The sequence below is a fragment of the Pelmatolapia mariae genome, linkage group LG5 (genome assembly GCF_036321145.2).
Source record: "Pelmatolapia mariae isolate MD_Pm_ZW linkage group LG5, Pm_UMD_F_2, whole genome shotgun sequence".
In the NCBI taxonomy this organism is placed as follows: domain Eukaryota; kingdom Metazoa; phylum Chordata; class Actinopteri; order Cichliformes; family Cichlidae; genus Pelmatolapia; species Pelmatolapia mariae.
Genome location: NC_086231.1, coordinates 16,209,577 through 16,233,703, shown reverse-complemented (window position 1 = coordinate 16,233,703; position 24,127 = coordinate 16,209,577). Strand labels below are relative to the sequence as shown.

The window sequence follows — 24,127 nt, the reverse complement described above, 5'->3', positions numbered from 1 at the left end:
AAGGTTTAATATAAGAGCTGTATTCACCTCTTTCCTCCGGTCACTGTTTTCCTTCTGCACATGCCACTTGAGAGACATATGAGGAGACCTGGCCTGGCACTCCAAGAATGTAGTGCTTCCTTCCACCCCGTACTGAACTGTCTCCAGAGGGTTCTTATTGGCTACAAAACAACACATGATGTACAGTTGCAATTTTATTTTTGAGATAGCTCCGGAGTGAAAAAATGCTGGTGTATTCTATAGTCTTAGTACAACGCGACACTCACTGCTATAACCTCTGCACTGGCGGATAGGATTTCCATACTTCACATCTTGCCGACGACTCCGCCTAGAGGGGTCAAATCAACAGCCACAGATATAAAATTTAACTGAAACACACTTGAAAAATAAGAAATCTGCATAAATACTCCAACTGCAGAGGTGGGAAGTAATGAAGTGCAAATACTTTGTTGCTGCACCTAAGTAGAATTTCCATGTCTGCTGCACTTATGTATCCCCTGTCTACACAATCCTGACCCTCACCTCTTCTGTGAGGCAGAATATCTGGAGCAGGATTTGCCATCCCAAGCACAGTACGGGTCTCTGGCGAGACAGCAGTCAGCACAGACCTCCCCGTACACATCGCATCGATGGAGAGCCAAGTGGGTCACACCCAGGACTGATCCGACATACAACTGTTGCTGTTAAAAGAAAAATAAATACAGATTAGAAATTAAAACAGCAACATACTTTAGAGCAAAGGCCATTTATTTTACAATTCTGGACATCTCTAATGTTTCAAGGAAGAATTATAGATTTATGTTTAAAGAATGAATAATTGATTGAAGCTACTTGTGTTGAGTTTCTTCATCATCCTCAAACTGACATAAGAAGGCTCCGGGTTAGGCTATACTCTAACCTAACCTAGAGTCATGTGTCTGTTTTCAGTATAAGCTGCACCAAATTACACAAAATGTATAGTTGGATATCAGGTCTTGGTTGTGTACTACAATGTTTTGTATTTAATCATGCATTTTTTTCTTAGATTGTATATTTTCATATTGAATTTGATGACTGTGTTCTCTGTCTGACTGCTGTTAGCTGAACTATTTGGTCCGAATCAAATTACACTAACTTACCCTTTTTGATGAAATCTTCATAGTAGTGATTGGAGTGGGAACCTGAAGTGACATAATTAAAAAACATGTAAATGCTGGATTTGTTATTTTGTATCACAGATAACAAACACGTTATGTAAATGTAGAGTAGGGCAAAAAGAGGATTAGTAGCAAAGTGACTAAGGCTGCAAGACTGACCTTGAACACCTCCACTTCCTCTAACACCAGCTCCTCGGTCTGCAAGTCATCTCTTGGCAGGACAATCACTTTCTGGACTGTACCTCGATCTGAAAGAGTGGGAAGAAGTAACTTTGGCTGAGCTCTGTTGATTTATTTGGCTATTAATACCTTGACTTTGGTTTCTTCATTGTTATTCTAAAATTTCTGCAACAGAGAACTGGTTTTTGGAAAGCCACACTATGACTCATTAATATTTAAGAGACAGATTGTTTCAACATGCGTGTGCAAACCTCCCAGCTAAAGCCAAGGCCACAGAATTTAACAGTGCGCAATGGTAGGAGTGTAAGATTACTGTGCAATCATCAGACAATGCCCAGTTTTGTTCTTAAAACACTTACCTGTGCCCAAGAATAGCACCTCATAGCTCCCATCGGCAGCTGTCACTTGGTCGACGGCAATTGTGGTGAACTCGTAGTCCACGTTGGTTCTGACCACCAGGGGGCGCTTGTGCACTGGGTATACAGCGTTGTACATAGTGGGGTGGTTTCTCATGAAGTTGATAACCTCATCTGGGTAATCCTTTGTGGATTTCAGGTTGGGGGTAAAAGTGCCTCCAGGACACTAGTAACAAATCAAAAAATTTCTGTTGAGCAATTTACTTGTTTATCTTATTCATGGTTCTAGTAACATATATATTATATGTTTTAACTCACAGTGCCAGGTCGAGGGTAGGGGATTTTCCCAGTGTATGGCACCCACTGATAGTTAGGGCCTTCCTTGTGGGCAAATGGCCCATTAAAGACCATACGGATGTCAGCCATAGAGTACACACACACTGCCGAGCCTTTAAACACAGATCTGGAGGAGGGCAGGAGGAAAAGAAAAAAAAGGTGAACACATAAAGACAGCAGCTCGAGGATTCAGATTTTCTCACTCCCTGGGATAATTAGTGCGATAGCTCTCCGTGGCTGGTAGAATCTACTTCCTTCCCACGTACTCACATACTTACAGGAACACACTGAAACATTATGACGCACAAACACACACTCAAACTGACTCAAGTAGAGTCAAGCTGTCTGACACACTGACATACAAACACCCACATACTGCAGAGAATCGCCAGAGTACAGGCTCTCGCCGCTGTGTGGTGGGTGTACTATGTTTGTAACTTCTGTCATGGGCCCCTGTCATTAGCACCACATGTGTTTTTATCAGCTGGGTTTAAACATGCCTGATGCCTGAAGAGAAGATGGAAACAATAACAGTATTTGTTTCTCAAATACATTAATCAGGACATGTTTATTATGACTCTGTGCGCACCTCCTCCTGCTTTGTGTGCCGTCAGAATCTCAGTTTACACGTCTGGTTGGTTGACTTGAATTTTAATGCTGTGTGCTGAATGACAACCTGCTATCAAACCTGACCTCTGAGGAACTTATAGGCTCAGTCAGCCTCCCAGAGGAATGCTACTCCCTCTGGGCTCCACATTCACTTTCTGTCTCGTCTTTGCATCCTGAATGTGACGGCCCACACAAATGCAACGCCGCATTTCAACATCAGACAGAGCAGACACCTTCGGGCTCAGCGAAAAGAAATAAAAACCACAGGAGGGAACCAAAACACACTTTCTATCCAAAACTGCATCAAAGTTAGAGAGTTTGAAAAAGCCATGCTTACCCTGAAACTGAGAAGACGCCATAGATGACAGGATTCTTTGTGTCTTGAGTTGGCTGGATATACACGTCTCCTACAAGATAATGAAAAGATTTATAGCAATTAGTCAGAGTCATAAACCATAACAGGCAGTGCATGACGAAGTACTTGGATCCCTAAGTCGATTGCAACAGTTAAATGATATCGCATTAGTAGACATTCTGCAGGTTTGCTGGCAAAAATGCATGAAAAGTAGACAGAACTACTATGCACAAAATGGCCATGTAATGAGTGCAAATGCACAATTTTACTCCTGTGATACTCCTCCCTACTCTGACCTGTTTAAATCTGAAAAAAATAAAACTGTTAAAATGAACCTAACTAACCCAAAGTAATGATACTTGTGACACTGAGACTTTTTCTTCCTTCGTTGTGAGCTCATCATGAATTGCGGTTATGAGAGTCTCAATGAGATCCTGAATCTAAACTCTTCCAAAGCTGAAACTACAGTTCCTCAGCCTCAGCAGGGAATATATGTGAAATAGAGATCTCGGGTGAAACATGGCTTTAATAGGAGCCATATGGATCCAGTGACTGTGGGACTGAGGCGGTTTTGAGCCCTACATATCCTCTGATGGTTTCATTAGAGAAAAGTGCAAGGAAAAACAATAAGAAGGAAAACTGAAATAAATTTAATGTAGACAGGTAGAGCAGAAAAACACCTAGTTCCATTTCATGGTTTTTCAACAATGGAAAAGAAGAAACAAGTTCTCAAATCACTTGTTTGAAAAGGCCTTGGACAAAAAAATACCCTATAGTCAAAAGTCTTTAGAAAATACCAATTTCAGTGAATAGCCATGAAATCCTAGCCTCTCTTTTTATAACCCATGGTTATCTGAAAAGCTGAAAACAAGCAACAATAAGAGTGTGGATCCGCCTGCTCAGATTTCTCGCTCAAATATCAACTGACTGAAAGTAAGAAGCAGCATGTTAAAGAGCCAAAGGAAAGTTATGCATGTGGAACTGAAGGTGAAATGTAATAACACACGCTTTAATCTCTGTGCCCTCGACTTTACTCAGCGTGCATTGGATAAACAAGAAGAAGCTTAAATCCACATGGCTTGCATAAAAACATCATTCCTGACTCTGCAGAGCTCCTTAATAAACAAACTCCCTTTTGATCAGGAGTTTAAAATCTTTTCAAACATAAAAAAAAATATCTCCTTACATGCCAAGGTATGAAAATGACAGGTAATGGCTCCTCGCTTAAGCAAAAAATTAACTTTTGGCAAACACCGCAGAAATTCATAACCCGTCCGACGCCAGTTTGACAGACCTCCTGGCTATAGAACGAGCGCAGTAAAAAAGAGAACAGTCATAAATCGGCAACGAACTGGAACAAGTTGCATAATTCAAACTTTTGTTTCTGATGTGTCAGATCAGACAGAGTCTCTGAGGCGCTCTCAGCATCACATTAGCAGAGAAACATCTTTAATTGCTGTAAGCGCAGAAAGAACACAAAGGGCTGGGCTAAATAAGGTGCTGTGCAGTAAAAATAAAAGTGCAGGTGAATTATGCACTCAGTAAACAGTCACTGTGTGGAAGAAAGACTGTCAAATAAAGACAGATTGTATATTATTATCTCCTTAATACCCACTCTGAAAGATGTGCACCTAAAATGTGTTCTTAAAATGTCCAGTCGAAATGATTGCGGAGGAAATTTAAAAACAACCCTCTCCCCCAAAAAATACACGAAGAGTGAGGATGTTTTATGGAGTTCAGTCACTAAAAAAATAACTAGATTCAACTGAAGAAAGCAAAAAAAGAATATTTCTCTCCATAATTACATTTTGGAAAAAGGCAATAAAACCTTATAGGTCACAAATTAATTCTCATTTTTGTCTGGCAGACATTTTTCATCGCTCTTGTGTCTGTATGTCTCTTTCTCTCTGCTTTTATATTCCTCCTCTCCCTCCTCTCGGCGAAACACTGAAAGCTTTCTCTTCTGTTAGCCTCACCATCTGAATCTACTCCACTCTCTCCCCCGAGTCCTCATACAACCACTCCGATGCCTCTGCTGGGCTCCATCAGGACCAGCAGGACTGGAGACAGAATACATTTTTACCAGACTGTCTGTGGTTGTGGGAAGAGCGACCACAGAGATGTGGGATGTTACATTGCACCTCAGGACTCAGAATGACCTCATCACGAGTGCTCATCTGCACCGAGGCTACAACTGACAGTGGATGGACCGCTAAAAGTACAGCAACACTGACAAAAGAGTGCTTTTCTGTCACAGACATTGAGTGCTCTTAACACACAACTAACATCTGCAAAGCCTCATCACTGCACAAGATTAGGCCTACTATAGATTCAGCTCATACCTGCACGCTGGATGAAATGTTTAATACTACTTTCAAAATGTACTGCGGACTGGCTTAAATGTTGAACTCAGGCAAAGTACAAATATAATCAGTTCAAAAGGTGTACAAATCAGGGTTTTGAAAGACTCAGGCATGAAGAAGGGTGTTTTGTTGGTGGTGCTTTATGTTGTTGAACGCAAGCCTGCACACTTTACACATCAAGGCCATTATCTGAGTTGTAATTGGTTACAGAAAATGCACCCTCTGGTGTTTAAAGTTTGAAGCCAATGCTACGTTCCAAAAACTGGCGTTCCTGTAAAACAGATAATCAATTCCTATAGACCCCCATGTAAATTGCACAACTCTAAGACATAAATAAACACATCTACTCCTAAATGTTTTGGCATTTTCCCTTATCACAACTGCAGGGAAAGCTGTATAACTGAGTTAAGACTTAAAATTATAAGTGTTGTTTTGCCTTGTTCAGCATTGTACTAAAATACATTTTAAAAAGTTGGTTATTCAGGGCTTTCTGTAAATTCATTTTAAGTACTGTATCAGGTAATAATAGTAATAATAGTCTTACTATAATGATCATAACGTATGAGCATATCTCATGAATCGATTTCTATGAAACCTTATAAACTATCTAGGGTACCAGGGTTATCAACATCTGTCTAGGTATTTAGGACGCAGCAGTCCTTACAAATTATATACATTATGTGTAGCAGCTAATCCTAAAACGCATGTACATTATGTGTATGTGTACATTTTGCTTAACTTTTTAGTGCAGTGGCACTTTGCAGGTCACTGGGATGTGTTGCGATGCATATCTGTAAATAGGTGTTCCACAAACATGATGTTAATAGTGCCTGTAATTTATAATATGTAGCTCACAAAGAAGAAGAAGAATAAATATGTGTCCTTATTGTTCATTTTTTCCATGTTTATGAACAGCTATTTTTGTCATCTCATGATAAATTCTAAATTAACATGCATGTCTGTGTTTTCATACATAAGCTAAGCGAACAGCAGGCCTGGCAAAAACAGTCTGTCGTAGTTTATACCTACTTAATAATAATATTGGATAGGTGCAAACTTGGACTATCAGAGCTTCTTGTTTCACTGGGGGCACTCACAAGGCAATTCAGACTGAATGTGAACGTGGGATAAAGGTGATTATAGAATTTGTTTTGCACTGTGGTGAAATATGTTTTTCATTACTGTGAAAATAAGTTCCCAGCAAGCAGAAGCTAGTCAATGTAGTAAAAAATGTAAGTGCTGCTCATTCCACCTGTCATTACAATGTTAAGGATACTACAAATCCCTCCTTAATCTCTTCAGTCATGTGAGGCTGTGATGATCCACAATGTGCTGGACTGATTCCTGCTGCTCATTACTTTGATTACTCTGTATGTGTGTCTATATGGTTCCTTTTTCTAAAAACAAGGCTGTGAGACACTGATGGTGCTGGAAAGCAGGCTGATTACATTCTGACATTATGGACATTACCTTTTTTAGGATGACACCTACTTTACAGGAGGTTCAAAGGAATATACATGTCAAGATTAACATGTATGAGTCAGTGATACCTTAATCTAAAGCTGCAGCTTCTCGGGGATTCTTCCTGCTATTGCAGCACGTAAGAAGAGATGTGCTAAATGCTGCTGGATGTGTCCCCGGACTATAGTACAGTAAGCTGCTGGCCCACACGCACCGCACCAAATGCAGAGTACATGTGGATTAACATCATGGAGAAAGTATGCAAAGCAAATGTGAAGAGAACTCTACAAATGATGAAGTTGTTGATACGGAATCTGTCAACAACAAGTCCATCTGCAGGGCCTTGTTTTGAATAGTCGCGGTTACGCAGCCATTTAAGAATTCTCACTTTCCATCTGCCAGGTTTTCTGTGAGGTCAGCGATGCATTCATTATGTGCTTTACATTAACTCCTACCAAATGCACTATACGGTCCCTGACTTGCGTTAACTGAGCTGTAAAATGCAACATGCAACACATTTTGAAAGAAAATGGTTCATTTCTCTTTTAAATATGCAAACTTAAATTTTAGGTTTAGAGTGACTACCGGTGATGCGATGCGGTGTTCAAAATCCAGAGATGAAAGGGAGCATCAGAGAAGCTCTAAAAGGGTCAGGGATCCTGGGAAATAATTCAACTTACTTAGTTCATCAAAGTGTGTCTCAATGCCATCAGCTCCGGGCACTGAGCAGATGAGACGAGCCTTTAGAAATGTGCTCCACTTGTTCACCAGACAGCAGTGTCCACCATCATCGTTCTGAAAAGCAGAGACACACAGGAGTCATTCTCACACTGCTCCAAAAATTACTCAACGGGATGAGCTTGAGCAATATCTGACCAACAGCTGTTTGGAACAACTGGTCTGTATAAATAAAGACGTAGCTTTATGTTTTAGCTTGGCCAGTCTTCACAAGGCGGTCAGAAAACCTTTGCTACTGAGGTAAAGAACTGGGATGATACATGAAATCAGCGCATTTCACAGTCAGAATGATTTGTGGGTTAGAAGAATAAAATTTAATGTTAGTTTTTATCTACTAACAGTTACAAGGAAAAAAAAGTTTCCAAGTTATATACTTTATTTAACCTCTAAAAAATTCAAGACTGTTAACACACAAGATGTGAGAAAAACACAGCAACTTTTTAGAGAAAAAATAACCAACCACTGTGAGACTGTAAGGATGCTGAAAGTAGCATTTAGCTCTAAGCCTCCTAGAACAACTAGACTGTCTTGTTTTTTCATCTCTTTTGAATTACACACTTAAGGGATGCTGCTTGCAAACACAGAACCCTTCAGAGAGGCATTTTTCTGAAGTCTACGTGCAGATGCTTTGAAAGTTTTGAACACAGCTCAATTGTTTGTGTGTCTACAACACTACAATGCTAATTAAACACAGGCTTTGCAAAGATGTCTCTGTATGCCTACAGACGTGGATTAAAGTCAACCCTGCTCTTCAAACCTTTCACCCCGAGGAAAAGAAATAAAGGATCTCAGACTTGGCCTTTGAGGCAAATGACAAATACTTTGCTAAGTATCACTCTGTTGTACATAGTAATTATTAGTCAGAAAACAGTTTCTGATGATCATGGGGGACTTCCTTTATGGGCCTCAAACTGCCAGCAGAGCATAACTAACCATTACGGAGACACATAAACATTAAATTTGATGACTGGTGTGATAACTCACCAGGCAGATCCGCCCTATCCTGGACTGCGTCATGGGACTCTGGCCCATCTCAGATGCTTTCTCGCGGAAGAAGAAGTAGAGTTTATCGTCATTCTTTTCAGCACTGTCTGGAATGAGGTGTGCATGAACAAATGTGGGATCTGTAGACAAAAAAGGAAAGAAAAAGTTCAATATAAGTCTTGGAAAATACATTATGTGTGCAGACAGCATATTTAAAACCTCTTTAGAGCCACAAAAGTGTTTTTCAAAATTTCATGATGTCACACTGAAAGTAGCCTCCCATTAAACATTTTGTGAAATCACGTGCGGATTTTTGAGTTGTGGCCAAATGTGCCGTGTGAGGTCACAGTGACCTTTGACCACCAAATCAAATCAGTTCCTTCGGTCCTCGTGAACCTTTATGCCAAATGTCAAAACGCTTCCTAATAGGACTTTAGAAAAGAAGGGGGACATCCTGAACACACACAAAATTGCCTCTGACCATGGCTGTATGTTGACTTTGTATTCTTTAGTGTACACGTGTACCTGACCATTGTTTTAAGATAAACAAGGAAAGCTGTCAATTATCAAGAAAAAGAAAAATACTTGAGATCTTGAAAATCTTGTTTCATTCAGCATCTTAACCCTTCGAAATAAAATGCTTTTATTTATTTATTTTTATTAATACTGTTATGGGCAAAATAACAGCAGACTAAAGACTAAACAGCACTTTGACACTCTAAACTTGCCCCTTTATTTCTTCCTAGTGACAATGCTCAATATGGCATCACAGTATGCTACCGCTGGCTGATTCACTGGGTCAACACTGGACACGCAACACAGAGTGCCCCTCCCCACTGTGACAGACCAGGGTCCCAAATGAGGACAAACCAAACCAAGCGGAGGGGGGATAACCAGGAACCATGTAATGGGGGAGGGGGGATATCTGTGACATCTCACATGGCTGATTAGCAGGACTCAGGTGTCCCGATTCAGTGAACCGCTGCCAGGGGATTGTTGTCAGGGCAACAGGGTCAGAGGAAAATCTGGGAGCCTGCAGGATTCGGGGGGTGGGGGGGATGCTGTGACTGATTTGGCCATATCAAATGAAAGCTCTCGAACAGCATTTATGTCACTGAGCCAATCACAGTTCATTCACAAAGCAAAGGCTACTCTGAGTCATTATTGACTTGCGCTAATTTTCTCCTGCAACTACACTATTGACCCTGTTGTCAGACTCTGCAGGCATGCAGTGAACAGTTAGTGTAGTGAATGGCATGCTTTGAGTCAATTGATCACTCAGTCAACTGAAACTGACTGGAAAGGGAACATTCTCAAAAGACATAGAGGATTTGGCTATCAGCAGGATGGTATTTAACCCCAAGGCTTAACTTGGTAACCTAAAACATTACAGTAATGATCTTAAGAAACTGAGGAGTAAATAAAAACTGGTCTACAGCAAAATGAGTCAAGGAAGTAAATCCTGGATGCAGAATAAGCTGTGAGTTGAGACATTACCATTCAACCATCTGGAGTTGTACTGATCAGTCCTCATGGCTGTCTGCTTCCCCAGTGTACGGAAGATCGCCGAGTCTGTTCCCATGAAATCAATGTACACTCCTGCATACAGCTCTCCATCTGTCAATCACAGATGAAATGCCAAGGTGAAGTCATGATGGATGAAAACATTTTCATGTTATACAGAACATGCTATCTACCATGCCAGAACTTCATTAAAAAGTGACGCCATCCCTCTAGATTTCCCCAGCATCTGACTGATGGCATGCACGGCAGATGTGGCCATTCAAAGGCAGGAATTTTAACTCAGGACAGTGCCAAAGTAAAACACGTTCAGTCTGATTAAACTCAGCTCACAGGTGTCTATGTCACGTTTCAGACAAAAATGCTATTCTCATAATTACTGTACTCGTGCTTATTGGGCTAATCAGTGAAATTTGAAAGAACAGCTGCAATTAGAAAGTCAACTTCACATCAGACAGATTCATGGCGTATAGGTTAGAGATCAAGGAAAGCCAGTCAGATCTGACATGTTCGGCGTAAACAGAAACTTTCTGTGCAGCACCTAGAAAAAAAAAGCAGAAACTTGGAGCATTTGCTTTCTATACTGTGAACCTTATGAGGAGTGAAGTGGAGGCATAGCTTGTGAAACAGTAGTGTAAAAAAAAGACACCTAAATCTTAAACCAGGGAAATTCCACCTTCCTGTTGTGTCAGTGCGGTATGCCTCTGCCCTGCCAACTATGTGAGACGACATTTAGATGATTTTTTTGGTGTTACAGTTTTGCTTGGGTCAGCTGTAACTGAGCTGACATGGCACAGCAAAAGAGAGAGAGACGCTCTCCGCCTTTGTCCTTCACGCATACGTATGCACGCTTGAGCACATGCACACACAGAGGGCAGAAGGTCACTGACCTGGAGCCACGTCTAACCACCTGTAAGCAGCTGGTAACAAAAGACCACCCACTGACAAGAGAGCGCACACGTCCATCTGACCAGCTAAATGACCACGTATCTGCAGACCTGCTTAGACTTGAAACAGCTGACTGACTAATGACTGAGATGGTTATCAGTAAATTAATTTACTTGTGTACATGTGCCATCTTGTCTGAATGTAAAATCAGTGTTTAGTTTTGAAATACTGGTTAACTTAAACACAATTTAAAGAAAAAAATCCAAAAGCTCTCTTTATTTGCCCTTTTTTGTTTTTAAATGAACAATTAACTAATTAAAAGAGTTTATCATCACATCATGCACAACTGTCAAAAGTCTCCTTAAAATTCGGTAACACCGCGCTGCAGTGTCAAAGTGATCACCAGCAGTCCCATTCAGCAATACAAACCAAACACAAACTGCAGATCTTTTATGTCTTTCACGCCTGCACACGTTGTTGGAAGGAAAAACAAAAGCTGATACTTACTGATCAAAGCCGAGACGCTGTTCAGCTTAGGGTCATAGGGACATTTTCCTTTCCCAGAATCCACTTTACCAGGTTCAAGGCGGAAAATGTATTCCTGTAATGGTAAAAGGTGAAGAAAAACATTAACCACATGGTAACAGATTTATTATGTTTAAGGAACTTTTTTTGTTTGTGTGTGTGTGTGTGTGTGTGTGTGCGTGCGCGTGCGCGTGTGCGTGTGTGGTGTGTGTGTTTGGGTGGGGAGGGGGTGGCAGTTTGGCTATATCATTTACTTTACAAGACTTACAAGTTTTAAAAAGGCAATGGCATCATCAAACTAATGTGATCAGTTGGTTAAGTTGGTAATAATGATTAAGTGTGAGTGGTGACCCTATAGGCAGCTTAAATGGCTCTGCTAATGGGAACAAATAGTGCACAAAAGCGGTTATCAGTCGATGGCGAGGTGGAGGAAAACGCTGACAGCAGTTCAAAACTCATCCACCATGCTTCTCATGTTAGTGGCTCAAACAAGAATTCATTATTCCACAGTGCAAGAGGACATGTTGGAACATCTGTGTCAACACTGGGTACGTGTCTACATGGAGGTTATTCAGGCACTTCAAAGCTCACTGATGATGTCTGACAGGTAGGAAATATGTAAGGCAAAAAAGATGTAAAGCTGTGTTTGTAACCTGAGCTTGGATATTGTTTTTTAGTAACAAGATACAGTATCACTCATAAATATGTGTGTGGTGATGAAAACGCTACCATTTGCGTAAATCAATGAAGATGACAACCGTGGTTTGGGTCAACGATTTTGTGCATTTGTCTTAAAACTTTAATGAAAGGGGGAGCATTTTTTACCCCGCATATTTTGTTTGTGTACATTTTCTGCTTAATACTGGAGATAAAGGTGTGAAAAAAAATACTAGTCATTATCAGGATGCAGAACTTTTTTGTTCTTTCACAGTTCAGTTTTGAAAGCAGAGTTGATTGGAGGCTCAGTAGTTTAGCAAGCTGCCTCGATAACCCAAGATATTTAAAAGAAATCTCTTTATAGTTATGCTTTCCCCCTATTATTTCCCCCAACTCTAATAAAAAAGTACTCCAGGTGGGCATAAAACTCTACAAAACTTTCAGCCCACCTTCGCCTCCAAAGGCTGTGATGTAGCGCTGTAGTCTGCTGCTCGACTTGTTCTCCCTCCAGATTGGGATGCCTGTTGGTAGTGGAACCCCTAAAAACAGAGACATGGCACAATGGCCATCTCATTACCGACGTACAACATCCCAGATTAAAGTCAACTGATGGCGACCATGACATAAAAAGAAGAGTAAATATGTCAGAGCAAAAGGGATTGGACAAAAGAAGTCGAATCAAAGAAAAGTAGTTCTTAAAGATGGAAATACAAATGTGAGTGGGTCAAAGTGGAGGTCAAAGGTGATCGAAGAGAGCCTGATGAGTGGCATTGATCATTTGATACCCATGTGCGATTAGACTCAGAGACATGCAAACGCAGCTGTAAAGCATGCAGGTTATACAGAACACATTAAATAGCAAACAACATATACACTGAATATAATTACATCAACATATGAGAAAATACGTATACGCATGTTCACAGTGTAACTGTTATTAGCAACCAAACTAAATGTTCACGTTTTTTACACTTCTTGTTGTGGAGCTCATCAGTCTGCAGAGAAAGCTGTGAAGCAGCCTCAAAAAGGCACAAAAGCTGATGCAGTTAAAGGAAAACGTTTGCAGTTACGGGACAAAGTTTGGGCATGAACTGGGGATTAAAAAACGTGTGAAGCCCTTTGTATAAGACGGGGAAGAATTTCTGAACAACTGGTTTTTGTTTACATCTACTGTTACTGAGAAAAATCTTTACAGTGTGAAGTAACATAGCGTTTGGGCCTTAGGGGAGAAACTGAATGACAAGAGACAGACTGACCTTTACATTGAAATCTGAACCCTCCATTTGAACAGTGAGACTAAACAGGCAGAGTGGTGAATGCAAGTGTGTCGACTATAACTGGGTAGGCAGCTGCCGCAGCTCTGCGTGGCCATCGAGTGAGGGAGGGATGGAGGAAGGGACAGAGGGAGGGGTGAGCTACAAGGCTGATGATGGATGAGAGGCTCCATCAGTAATGATTGCCTTTCAGAGGTTTTCAGCAAGACAGCAAGACAGGCCACAGGGCCACTGTGTATAAACAGGTGAGGGTGGGGATGGAGGACCACAAGCAGAGGTATTTTCTATAGATATAGTATCATCGTGATATTAACAATAGTAAGAGAAGCTTATAGCCTCAATGGCCCCTAAGCAGCAGCACTTAGCTGCCTTACCAACTTCAATTTTGTAACATTAATGGTGATCTGGAGAGGTCTAACCAAGCTTTTTTCTTTGAGTCCTCCTGACCGTGAAAGAGTGCAAATCGATGAAAACTAATACGCAGAAAATGATGGAAGAGAAGCAAAGCCCATGAAACTAAAGCGCGAGAGCAGGAGGAGCGTCTCTGACCTGAGACTGATCGACTGATATGGGTCTTTAAGAAGTAGAGAGTAGAGGTCAAAATGTCTCCATGGATGCCTGGCTGTGTCTGTGGTTACCTGTGACCTGCGTCCTCGGTCGACATAGGTGCAGATGGGGTTGTAGGCGCCTGTCCCACACACATACAGGTGGGTCCGGTTCCAGGGCTCAATCAGACGGATGAAGTTACCACATTCCCCCTGAGAGACAGCAAAACAAAACACAGACAGCACGAGATAATGAAAATGCAGTAGATAAAGGGAGATGCTTAATATATAGTGCCCTATTGATGGTTAATAACTCCTCTGTCTGCCTTAAAAATATCACATCTATCACTTCCTCTGCTGGCTGGCTTTTGTTTGGCAGCGCTGTTCCGCTCTCTGTGTCAGGCTGGCTCTGGCTTCCAATCGGACCACACTCTCACAGGGAAAATGTTTCCAAACACCATTTAAGTGTGTGGCTGAAACCAAGGAAAGCAGCGCCTCTGAGATGTTAAGTGTGGTTGCTTCAGGGATTGAGGTTAAAACCAATTCAGTGTTCTGTCAAATTTGACAAATGGGAAAGATTTTGGTTAGAGCAAATAAGAGTGCTTGAATGAAAAAATGGGAATAAATGAAAAGGTTTTGAAATCCAATTAACTTTTCTTTTTTTTAGACAAACCATAAAGCCAAAAATGTGAAAAGCTCCACACTGATGGGCCTGAATTTAGAATTTTAATTTCTTAGTAGCGAAATTCAAGCAATGCCAATGTTTTCCTTTTTTGGACCAAAGATAAAGAGGTGCTCTCAGTGAGCACAGCTCTGTGCTTTCTAGGTTTTTTCCAATCTGTTTGCCTGACCAGCTGTCTGCCTTCCTGGTCACAATCCACCAAATCAAAATTCCAACTACAGAAATGTTCAAGCCGATAAGCTCTGTTCAGATTTGTCTGTCATGTTTTCTGCTAGTGACAGCTGGTGAAAAAGAAAGGATGAACCAAGTAGATAAAAAAGATTGTATGCAGGATGGGGGATGAGCCATTTTGGCAGATTTTAACAGCATGACAGATGCACAAGTCAGAGGTTTCAGAGGATGTGTTTTTGTGCGTGTGTGTGTTTACGCATGTGGGCCTGTGTGTATCATTCAGGGCACAGTTGTGCTCCCCCACAGAGAGCACAGTGGGGCTGATTGCCTTTGACCTCCTGCCTGAACCAACATCCCCTCTGAATTGCTTCTGAATTGTCATCATTTGTCATTCACTAAAGAGCGGCCAAGACTGCTGCGATGTCTTGCAGTAGCCGGTCTTATCTCTTATTCTCTTATTCTGTTGATGAAATTTCAAACCCATCCCCTCACACACATACACAGACGCTGATACAGGCGCATATGAACATACGTAGGCCAATGTAGCCAGAGGCGCTGGGAGGCGTGGGTCACCAGACGTGCATAAATGAACATTCTAGTTGGATAAACAGCTGCCTGAGCTTTATACCAGCAGGAAGAGAAGGATTATTATCCACAGCCTCATCAAACTGTTGGTGCACACTGACTGTGCCGTCTCTCACCCCTAGCATGGATAAAACAAGTGCATATGTGTGTGTTTGAGGGTGGGAGGGGGAGCAACGTGTGAACGAAATCAAAGGAGAGGAATCTGGTTTTTAAATGAATTTCAATGATGAGTTTCCATCCCTTCTTTGTGGGGGCTGCACAGGAGGTGCAAGGAGATGTCTGAATGTCTCTGAACCCTTTTAAGACTTCATATGGGTCTGAGGCTTCCAGTGACCGATTCATTTTGGAAGCTTGTCTGAACAACAAAAGGTAAAATGATTGCGGTGTGGAAAGAAAGGAAAATAATAATAATAATAATTTGGCATTTCTAGACTGGTGCATTTTTTTTTGCAAGATTCAAGTTCCTGCTTCAGCTAAATTGGTGGCATCTGTGTGCAATTAGCTATCAGGGATTCAGAGGCAGTAAATAAGAGCTTCATAACCAGTCACACATTTGGAGGAGCTTGAAAATGTCCTCTGTTAACCCCAGTCCAACATTAAAATTGGGAGCATCACCAAAAAAGACAGGATTAAAACACACTGTTAAATCTGAACAGGGGTAACCCTGGAAACAAAGTGTTTACTTGCGATAGTGTGATACCCGTATAGCTATCTTTATAAACAGAGTGTAGAATCTGAATTTCTTTTAGTTTTAGACACTTTTTAAATTTCAGTTTGAAGTCCAGCTGAAATCTGAGTGCTACTGAATAACCACATTAAATGCATTATAAGGATAATTGTAGCATGGTGTCTCCAGAAGCTATCCCTTGTATGACTCTAGTGTGCCTTCAGCGCTGATGATTTGATTTGAAAACTTGCAACAACCAAAAATTCAGTATTTAGATGAAAATCAATTAACAATAGTAAGTTTTTATAAATGAAACTAGAAAATGTTTGGGATTTTTGATTTGTCAGAATTGCTTTTTCTTTTAAATACTTACATTGATGTCTTTCCCTGACAAAACACATTCAGTCTTCCTTTGGGGGGCAACAGGCCAGTGGATCTGACAGTGAAAAATACACAAGCTGGTTAGCTGTAAACCCATGCCGAGCTTGGGCAGTTCAGTGTTTATGTAGAAACTTTCTTACTATGAGAGGCTCCTTGTTGATGTCATGTAGATCCAGAGAGAGTATATAATCTTTGCTGCCCACATACATGCGGTCATGGTCCTCGTCCATGCGAAGGATCCGATAGTCGGTTGAATTCAGCAAAAAGGAGAAGTGGTGAGCAGTGCCGGTAGACTTCAGCTCTATAAAGGGGCAAAAAAAGTGCAAAAATAAATGTTTTTGTTCATACTGAACCTGCAATTACTGTAGTAGAAAAACACACAATAAAACTGGAAAACCCAAACCACAGACATAGTCTCAGGAATTGTGTGTAGGCTGTCTTTTTCTGGCACACATACGCACAAACACACAAAGTATGCTATTGTTAAAGACATGGCAACATACTAATGATGCCAAGCCTACCATCAAACTATCCTAGATTAATTTACAGATTATGTTTTTACCCCCCAATTACATCCTGCCATAATGGGGTTATGGTCAGACTAAATATGGGTACGGCGGGCTTGACTAAAGCAAGCAGACAAAAAATAACTCACGGGAATCCTAAATGAATGGCAAGAGAGACGCAAAAGATCAGTCACAAGTTATGGGAACAGTAAGAAGTCAAATACCACGCTGTTTATTACAACAGGCCACATGGTTGATAACATTCAGGGCCATGGAGTCTGAACCTCAGTTGTAACAAGCTGTGAAAGGGATGATAGACTTTGTAACAATCTCCCCTGGTGAATTAGCCACGAATGAACCGATGTGCTCCCTGGGAAGCAAAACACCGCAGCATACTTTCCTCCATATCGCTGTTAAATCTATTTTGAAATGAAACTGATGGCTCACATACTGCACAGGGAGGCTCAGTGGTGTGAAAATGTGACTTTCAGTGCTGCTGTACAAAAAGCAGATTTCTCCCCCGATCCTCTTATTATCTTTGGAGCAGCTCTGATAAGTGTATCTGTTTCTCTTGTCTTTCAGACTTTGCTTTGGGAAAGCTGAGATTGCATTTGTGCTGTTCTGTTTGTAGAGAAAGCCCAAGGATCCCATGGAAGGTCTGTTCAGGTTCCACTTTAATGGGACTGTACAAATGCTCTTATGCTCTGTGTAGCCAAATCTAAGAGTCACTGGAGATGAAAAAGACTCCATATGGCAGCTAGAACGACTTTCCTTAACCCGACCGAGGAAGAAAGTCTTACTTAGGGAAATAAAAGACAGCATGAAGTTCTCCACCTGCACGGGACATGTGGAAATACTGACATGAATCCTCTCCTAGAGAGCTTCTTCGCTGTTGGTTTGCTGAGCTCCTTCAGAAACTGTGAAATGCTGCAGTCACGGTGCAGCATCATGGTATGCAGGTAGTAAACAGAAACAGACGTGCCTGTCACCCGTGTAATTCTCATAAGATGCCTCCAAACACGTTAAACAGTTTAATAGTAACCCCGATATGTGATTTTGCCATGCTGTGGTGAAATTACACGTCAGGGGTTTTATTTTTAAGTCTATTCTGTTCCCCGAATCCTGAAAAAGCATTAAATCAGAAATAAGAAGAATATTTTCTGAGGTTTGATTTTTTCAGTGTATTTGAGGGTTTCCAGGAAACACTGCCATGTGTAATCCAGGATTACTGTATTCATGCAAAAGTCGCACTCACAAACACATAGATAGCATCCTAAGACAGTTGAGCACCAGACTTGTTCTATAAACATCTTCCATCCTCGTCTGCTAGTCAACTAAACACAGCCTGTTATCTGCTGTGGCAAGCCCAGCAGTCAAACGATACTGGAACTTCAGCCGTGACCCCACATTTATCACCTCTGCACTCAGATCTACATGCACGGGCATCAGAAAGGGAGAGGACCGGCTGCCATAAATCAGACAGTTAGGTCACTGCAAACCAGACAAGACGGGCAGACAGACAGACAACCTACTACATTACAAGTAAACATTCGACTAAACATATCACCTGTTAATAGCAACCAGCTTCAAGTATCTAACAGCCTGTCATCTTTCTCTCTTGTGAATCTCCCATCCAGGATCACTGGATCGATGTGCTTCACCCCAAAGCAAATCAAATTTCATCCTGTCAGAAGTGACCTAATTAATCCAGATGTGGGGAAAATGACCAGTCAATTGTATACTAAAAAAGCTGCACTGGGAAAACTCAACATGTATTAATATGGGAACCATGATTTAACAGATATTAACTGAGGTACCTGTCCAAGATTATATGTCACTTACACATCACCAGCATGAATTTCCCAACATCTACAGCACACCGGACTCATTCGATGTGCTGTGGATGTTTGTCTACATAAGGACTACAGCTCCTTCAGCTAAAATAGAACAAAGATTGAAATGATGGATGAAATCACTTCTTTTGTAAAAATAAACTAAATTAATACAGATTTTACTTGCTGTCAAATCATGTTTTTTTTTTAAATTTGTTGTTTGTGGTTGTATTTTGCTGGTTTCTGTATATTAATTTATTAGAAACTATTTTAATCTGCTGTTTTATTGATGCCTTTTTCTCTTTGTAAGGTGACCTTGTGTTTTAGAAAGGCGCCCTTAAATAAAATGTATTATTATTATTATTATTATTATGAACTCTTGGAAATCAGATATATGATATCTATATTGCATAAAGTTAAAACTCGCAGGCCTAAAATACTCTTAAATGACAGTTAGTAAAACTCCATGATCTGTTTGACTTGAAAATTTGAGAATTATGTTCAAAGCAATACTTGATTACCTTTTGTGATTTATAGAAAATGGCCAGTTCAGTAGATCAGTTTAACATTGTCATGTTTATTTTGTTTCTCTTTTGTGAGCTTGTGAATGAACTCAGCTCAACTCAAAATATGATGTGAGATTTCTAAAGTATACTGGCTCCTCTCATCCTAACATTTTAGTCGGTGCAAATGACGTGGCAAGCTTTCACAAAGAAGAAACATTACATCCCTGCAAGGTGAGACACGCTAAAACACATTTACCTTGAAATAATGCCTGAGGTGTGGTGAGATTAGTGGTGAAGTATGGTAACAGTCCACCTTGAACCACACATACACTCTATTGTCAGCACAAATTCATCTTCTCAAAAAGCATTCCTGTGTGTTAAGGAGCTCAGACTAAATGGTCGTTTGAAGCAAAGAAAAACGCTCCAAAAACAACCAAAAACAGACATTTAACATGGAATTAAATGGCTGAATTTACCACCAGCTGGTACATTCAACAATGATAGGGCACAAGTGCAATGATAGTGCACCAGGTCCTGCGGTTATTTAAAGACCACAGAACCTGTATATCACCCAGCTTCCCAGCAAGGTCTTTGTAATAATTACCAGACAGTCAGGCAGGCAGAACAACATTGTCTTTTTCTTTCTCCATGACCTTTCTCTAATTGTCTTCAGTTTGTTGAACAAAACTCAATCGACTCTGCAGAAATGTGAATAACACAGACTAGTCAACTGATCCTTTAGTTAGTCACCTACTGATGTGATCCCTCTGCTCTGCTCTGAAGCTAAGGTATATAGGCTTTTATATACTTTATATTTTTATAGGCCAGGATTTGTACCATGGTGTGTTGTTCCTGGATCAACCCTAGTCAGGGTCCTCAAAAGGACATAAATGACCCCTGTTTTGTATCTATAAATAGATAATGAAACACGTACCACACAGACACCACTACTGCTTCTTTAATGCCTCTTTCAGCTTAAGCCCCTTCCTCACAATCAATCTGCACTTAGTACGAGTTCGCAGGCAACAGAAAATCCCGCATACCTGCCCAGGCATTCCCGGCATGTGGTCTAAATTTCCAAATTTACTTATGTTCACATTCTCCAAAAGTAAAGGTGCGGTTCTACCTTGTTGCAGCTTGTCTGCAGCCAAGCGTGCAAGGATGTGTCCCTAAAAGTAACTTTATATATAAGACTGTCTGTAAAACTTCCTTGACTAGCACTGTAATTAATACCCTATAAACAGCTGAACTTGCTTTGCTGTAACCATATCGACAATCCAAGTTGTGCAATATTACTGAAAATACTCTTTCACTTTTATCTGTTTAGAGTCCCAATAGGATGATCAACTTCATTGGTAAGCATTTGTTAAGTATGGTGATAGTAATTAAGCATAATGACTGCAAGCAAGGAAACTAGCTTGTCTGTGACTGTCAAATGTTCCACTAGAATTAGTGTGGTGTGGTTGTACATCCCAACCAGCCAGTTAAAATTTTGTTAAGACATGACCTTTGAACATCGGATGCAACAAGCCATCATTTCTTTCTTTTATTAAATCTTTTTAGATTTGTGTAAATTTAGCACAAGCCAAACACATACTATGAAGTCATACCGACCTTTGAGTCCAAGTGGATGTTTATGCTAAATCTGAGGAAATTCCTGCAAGGCATCCAAGGGATACCACATTTAGGACAAGCTGACAACACGATGAACCACTAAATATCCACATATACTCACTTTACCTTATCGCCGTATAAACAAAAAGTGGTTTTAAAAGGAGGAATACACTGTACATACTCAACATCAAATTACAGCAAACAACTTCCAGTAAAACAAAAAAAATTCTGTGTTGCTGTTTGAGCACAAATTAAACAAACAACGACAGCATGTTTATTTGTGAGCTTATAGCCACATAACACATACTGGAATTCAGGCCGTTTCACTAGCTAAACTCATCTGCTGCCCGTGTGACATACAGATCTGATAAAAGAAGTGTCAATGTTTTTTGAGCAAGCTTACCTTTAAAAAAATATCTAGTTCTAAAATAAATAAAAATGAGCTGTGGTTTAGCCGAGTTACTTTGGAAAACACTGACACACTTGCCATTTAGGTTCGAAGACTTTAATCTGCTTGAAGACGCATGCAGTCTAGGACTTTCTTTCATTCAGTGCATCTCTCAAGTGAATATTGAATGTCTGGGGCCAGTGTATCTTTGTGTGTTTGCAAAGAATGGAGAGGTCATTGGGGATAAAAGAGCATCTGAACAGCGGTGGGAATGCTTATCAGCTCAACCTGACTCGGTGTTTGTCTTTCGTGTTTGCCTCAGTTCAGAACCTCATAATCAGCCTCTCACCACCCTTTGGGGTAAGGTCTATTGACTCACAACACATGTCACTGGAGCTGATTGCTGCTTACCTGCGCCTGTCAAGGAGAAATAATTGGCACCAGATTACATCTTATCTTAGAGCTTCCGGATGCTGTCACTCAGATGCTCTTCATGCTTGTCTGCTACTGATACACGGTATTAGTGTGTGTGTGTGTGTGTGTGTGTGTGTGTGTGTGTGTGTGTGTGTGTGTGTGTGTGTGTGTGTGTGTGTGTGTGCGCGCGCGTGTGCGTGTGCGTGTGTGCTCACAGAGAAAGAGGTAGAGCTCTCTGATCCTCACATCAAATCAGAGACACCTGTCTCCCACTGCACAAATCGAAGGCAGGGAAAGATTGATTTAAGTTCACTTCCTGAGTGGAAATGAGAGATTATAACAAATCTATTTCTGCTGTTACAGATGACAGAAAAGGTTAATTAAAGCACATGGGAGAAGAAGATCCCTGGTTCAGCTGACAGCAAAGGTCATGCAGTTTCTCTGTATCTGGTCCACAAACCTGACCTTTGTTAAAGTTGCATTATATGGTATCTATATGACGTGATCAGAAACAAGAGCAACTACATCCAGAGACTGAAGAGGATTGACTTGCCTTATGGCTTTTGAACCCTCAGACAGAACAGCAAGCATTAATCAGTTATTACTGTTAATTTTCTTTTTTAAAGGGTCAAAAAGCCAAAATAACTTCAGGCTTTTTTAAAACACAGTTTAAGAGTTTTGATTGAAACATATTTAAAGAACCAATACAAACGCTCAAGGCAGTTCCGGGTCCAGAATGCTGGCTTTTCTCTCTGTACACAGTGCCACAGACAGCTGTCCTCAGCAGAGTTGAGGGTGAAAGGTTAAAGGACATGAGGGGTCTGTGGTGAAAGCTCACAGTGGCCTCCTTACATTCAGCAGAGCTGGGTGGTCATGATGATGTTTGGGTGCGGTGCTTAAAGAGGATGGGACCGGTGAGAGGTGGGATATTGAAAAGTCTGAATGGGGGAGGGCACAATTTTGTTGACTCTCTTCCTCTATAACGCTAATCTCTAGATTTTAAAGAAAATAACTGGTTGTTCCTTACTTTGGTTTCGGTTTTATGCCATAGCATTGTGCGCTCTTGTGGCTGGCTGCTGTATGCACGAATGTTTGTGTACACGTATGGCTGGGATGGTGTTTATGCTGTGATGAAGCTGTTTGTTGTTGTAGCTGTGCCATCGCTTGCAGCGGGCTGGTCAGGATGGCGGCAGTGGTCAGTGGTGACAACCTAGTTTAGAAGGATTATGGAGAGGGCTGAATAATGAGACAGAGCGGGTGTGAATGAGTGAAAAATCCTCCTCTCCCCGGCTGACCTTTGGCCTGGCACTTAGAATAAATACTCTCCCTCTTTGTCAGCTGCACTAACACAGAGCCAGATGTATAAAGATCTCTCAAAGGAATCTTCTCATTCCTATTTATAGTTTTTTCCTGATTCTTGATTTGATTAGGAAAATTTGCATCTTTCTCAAGCCAAGTTGTCAGTGGAGCAGTTCCCTTCCTGCTGACTTTAGCCAGAACTGAACAAAGTGTAATTTCCATCATGTCTTTTGGCTTCCTTGTGTTGCAAGGTCATTGCCAGTATGCTGCTAGCTGGGGGCAATAAGAGGAGGGTAATTAGAAGGTAAATTTAGAGAGACCATTAGCAGCAAGTGTTGACTCAGGGTCTACTGGGGACAACTGCCACCTCTACCTTCTCCGGGTGTTCCACTCTCAGTCAAGCACTGAGAATCTACTCTATTCCCTATGGTGATTTTTCACCCACAACAGCAAATGTTACGGTAGAGGAGTGAGAATGGAAGGAGGAGTCCCGAGGGTAGAGGAGGCTGACAGCGAACCTAAGAACTTCCATTTATCAAAGCAGGCAGGAGAGAGCCATAGAAACTCTGAGTCAAACTCTATGAAAGCTCCTCTGTACAGCCAAGGCAGAGAGGCTGAGACTCCTCTAGAGCTGCTTGAGGGCCAAAAACAAAGCTCACAAAGGCATACAGAGGCTCTTCAATTCTAATCATGAGTTGGAGTGAGGACGAAAACACCCTGATTGTCTGCCCAGCTACACACAAACACTGATTAGGACCTCAGCTGCCAGGTTAGTTAAAAAACAAGAGACGGAAGAGAGACTTAAAAGTCAACAAAGTATTGAGCAAGTATGATCTTCATCAACAATATACAAACAGCACAAATACACAGAGATCAGCCACAACAACAAAAACACTGACGGCTAAGTGAAGAGCTTAGACGTGATTAACATTAATCATCTTGCATGCAATGTTCTGATGGGAACCTTTGGGTCCTGGCATTCATGTGGGGTCTACTTCTAGGTAGGTACCACCCACGTAAACACTGATGCAAAATAAACACACTCCTTTATGGCAGACAGGCCTCCAAGCTCCCTAGATCCCTATCTTATTGACCACAAGATGCACCTGAACAAGAATGATCCATGGAGGCCCTAACTCACAACTCAAAGGACC

General features: G+C 41.1%; 1 protein-coding gene across 2 annotated transcripts in view; it reads right to left on the bottom strand.

The window, feature by feature from the left end:
- The window catches only part of sema3fa (sema domain, immunoglobulin domain (Ig), short basic domain, secreted, (semaphorin) 3Fa), a 47,038-nt gene that overhangs the window by 2,370 nt on the left and 20,541 nt on the right, over positions 1 to 24,127 (bottom strand). For both annotated transcript variants that reach the window (XM_063473863.1, XM_063473864.2), the window contains exons 3-18: positions 16,555 to 16,715; positions 16,407 to 16,469; positions 14,022 to 14,141; positions 12,559 to 12,648; positions 11,435 to 11,528; positions 10,016 to 10,135; positions 8,519 to 8,658; positions 7,477 to 7,591; positions 2,955 to 3,024; positions 1,991 to 2,135; positions 1,676 to 1,898; positions 1,296 to 1,384; positions 1,119 to 1,160; positions 523 to 680; positions 267 to 328; positions 28 to 161 (exon numbers count right to left, since the gene is read on the bottom strand). In XM_063473863.1, coding sequence (XP_063329933.1) covers positions 28 to 161; positions 267 to 328; positions 523 to 680; positions 1,119 to 1,160; positions 1,296 to 1,384; positions 1,676 to 1,898; positions 1,991 to 2,135; positions 2,955 to 3,024; positions 7,477 to 7,591; positions 8,519 to 8,658; positions 10,016 to 10,135; positions 11,435 to 11,528; positions 12,559 to 12,648; positions 14,022 to 14,141; positions 16,407 to 16,469; positions 16,555 to 16,715 — 1,826 coding nt within the window. The remainder of the gene's footprint in view (positions 1 to 27; positions 162 to 266; positions 329 to 522; positions 681 to 1,118; positions 1,161 to 1,295; positions 1,385 to 1,675; positions 1,899 to 1,990; positions 2,136 to 2,954; positions 3,025 to 7,476; positions 7,592 to 8,518; positions 8,659 to 10,015; positions 10,136 to 11,434; positions 11,529 to 12,558; positions 12,649 to 14,021; positions 14,142 to 16,406; positions 16,470 to 16,554; positions 16,716 to 24,127) is intronic.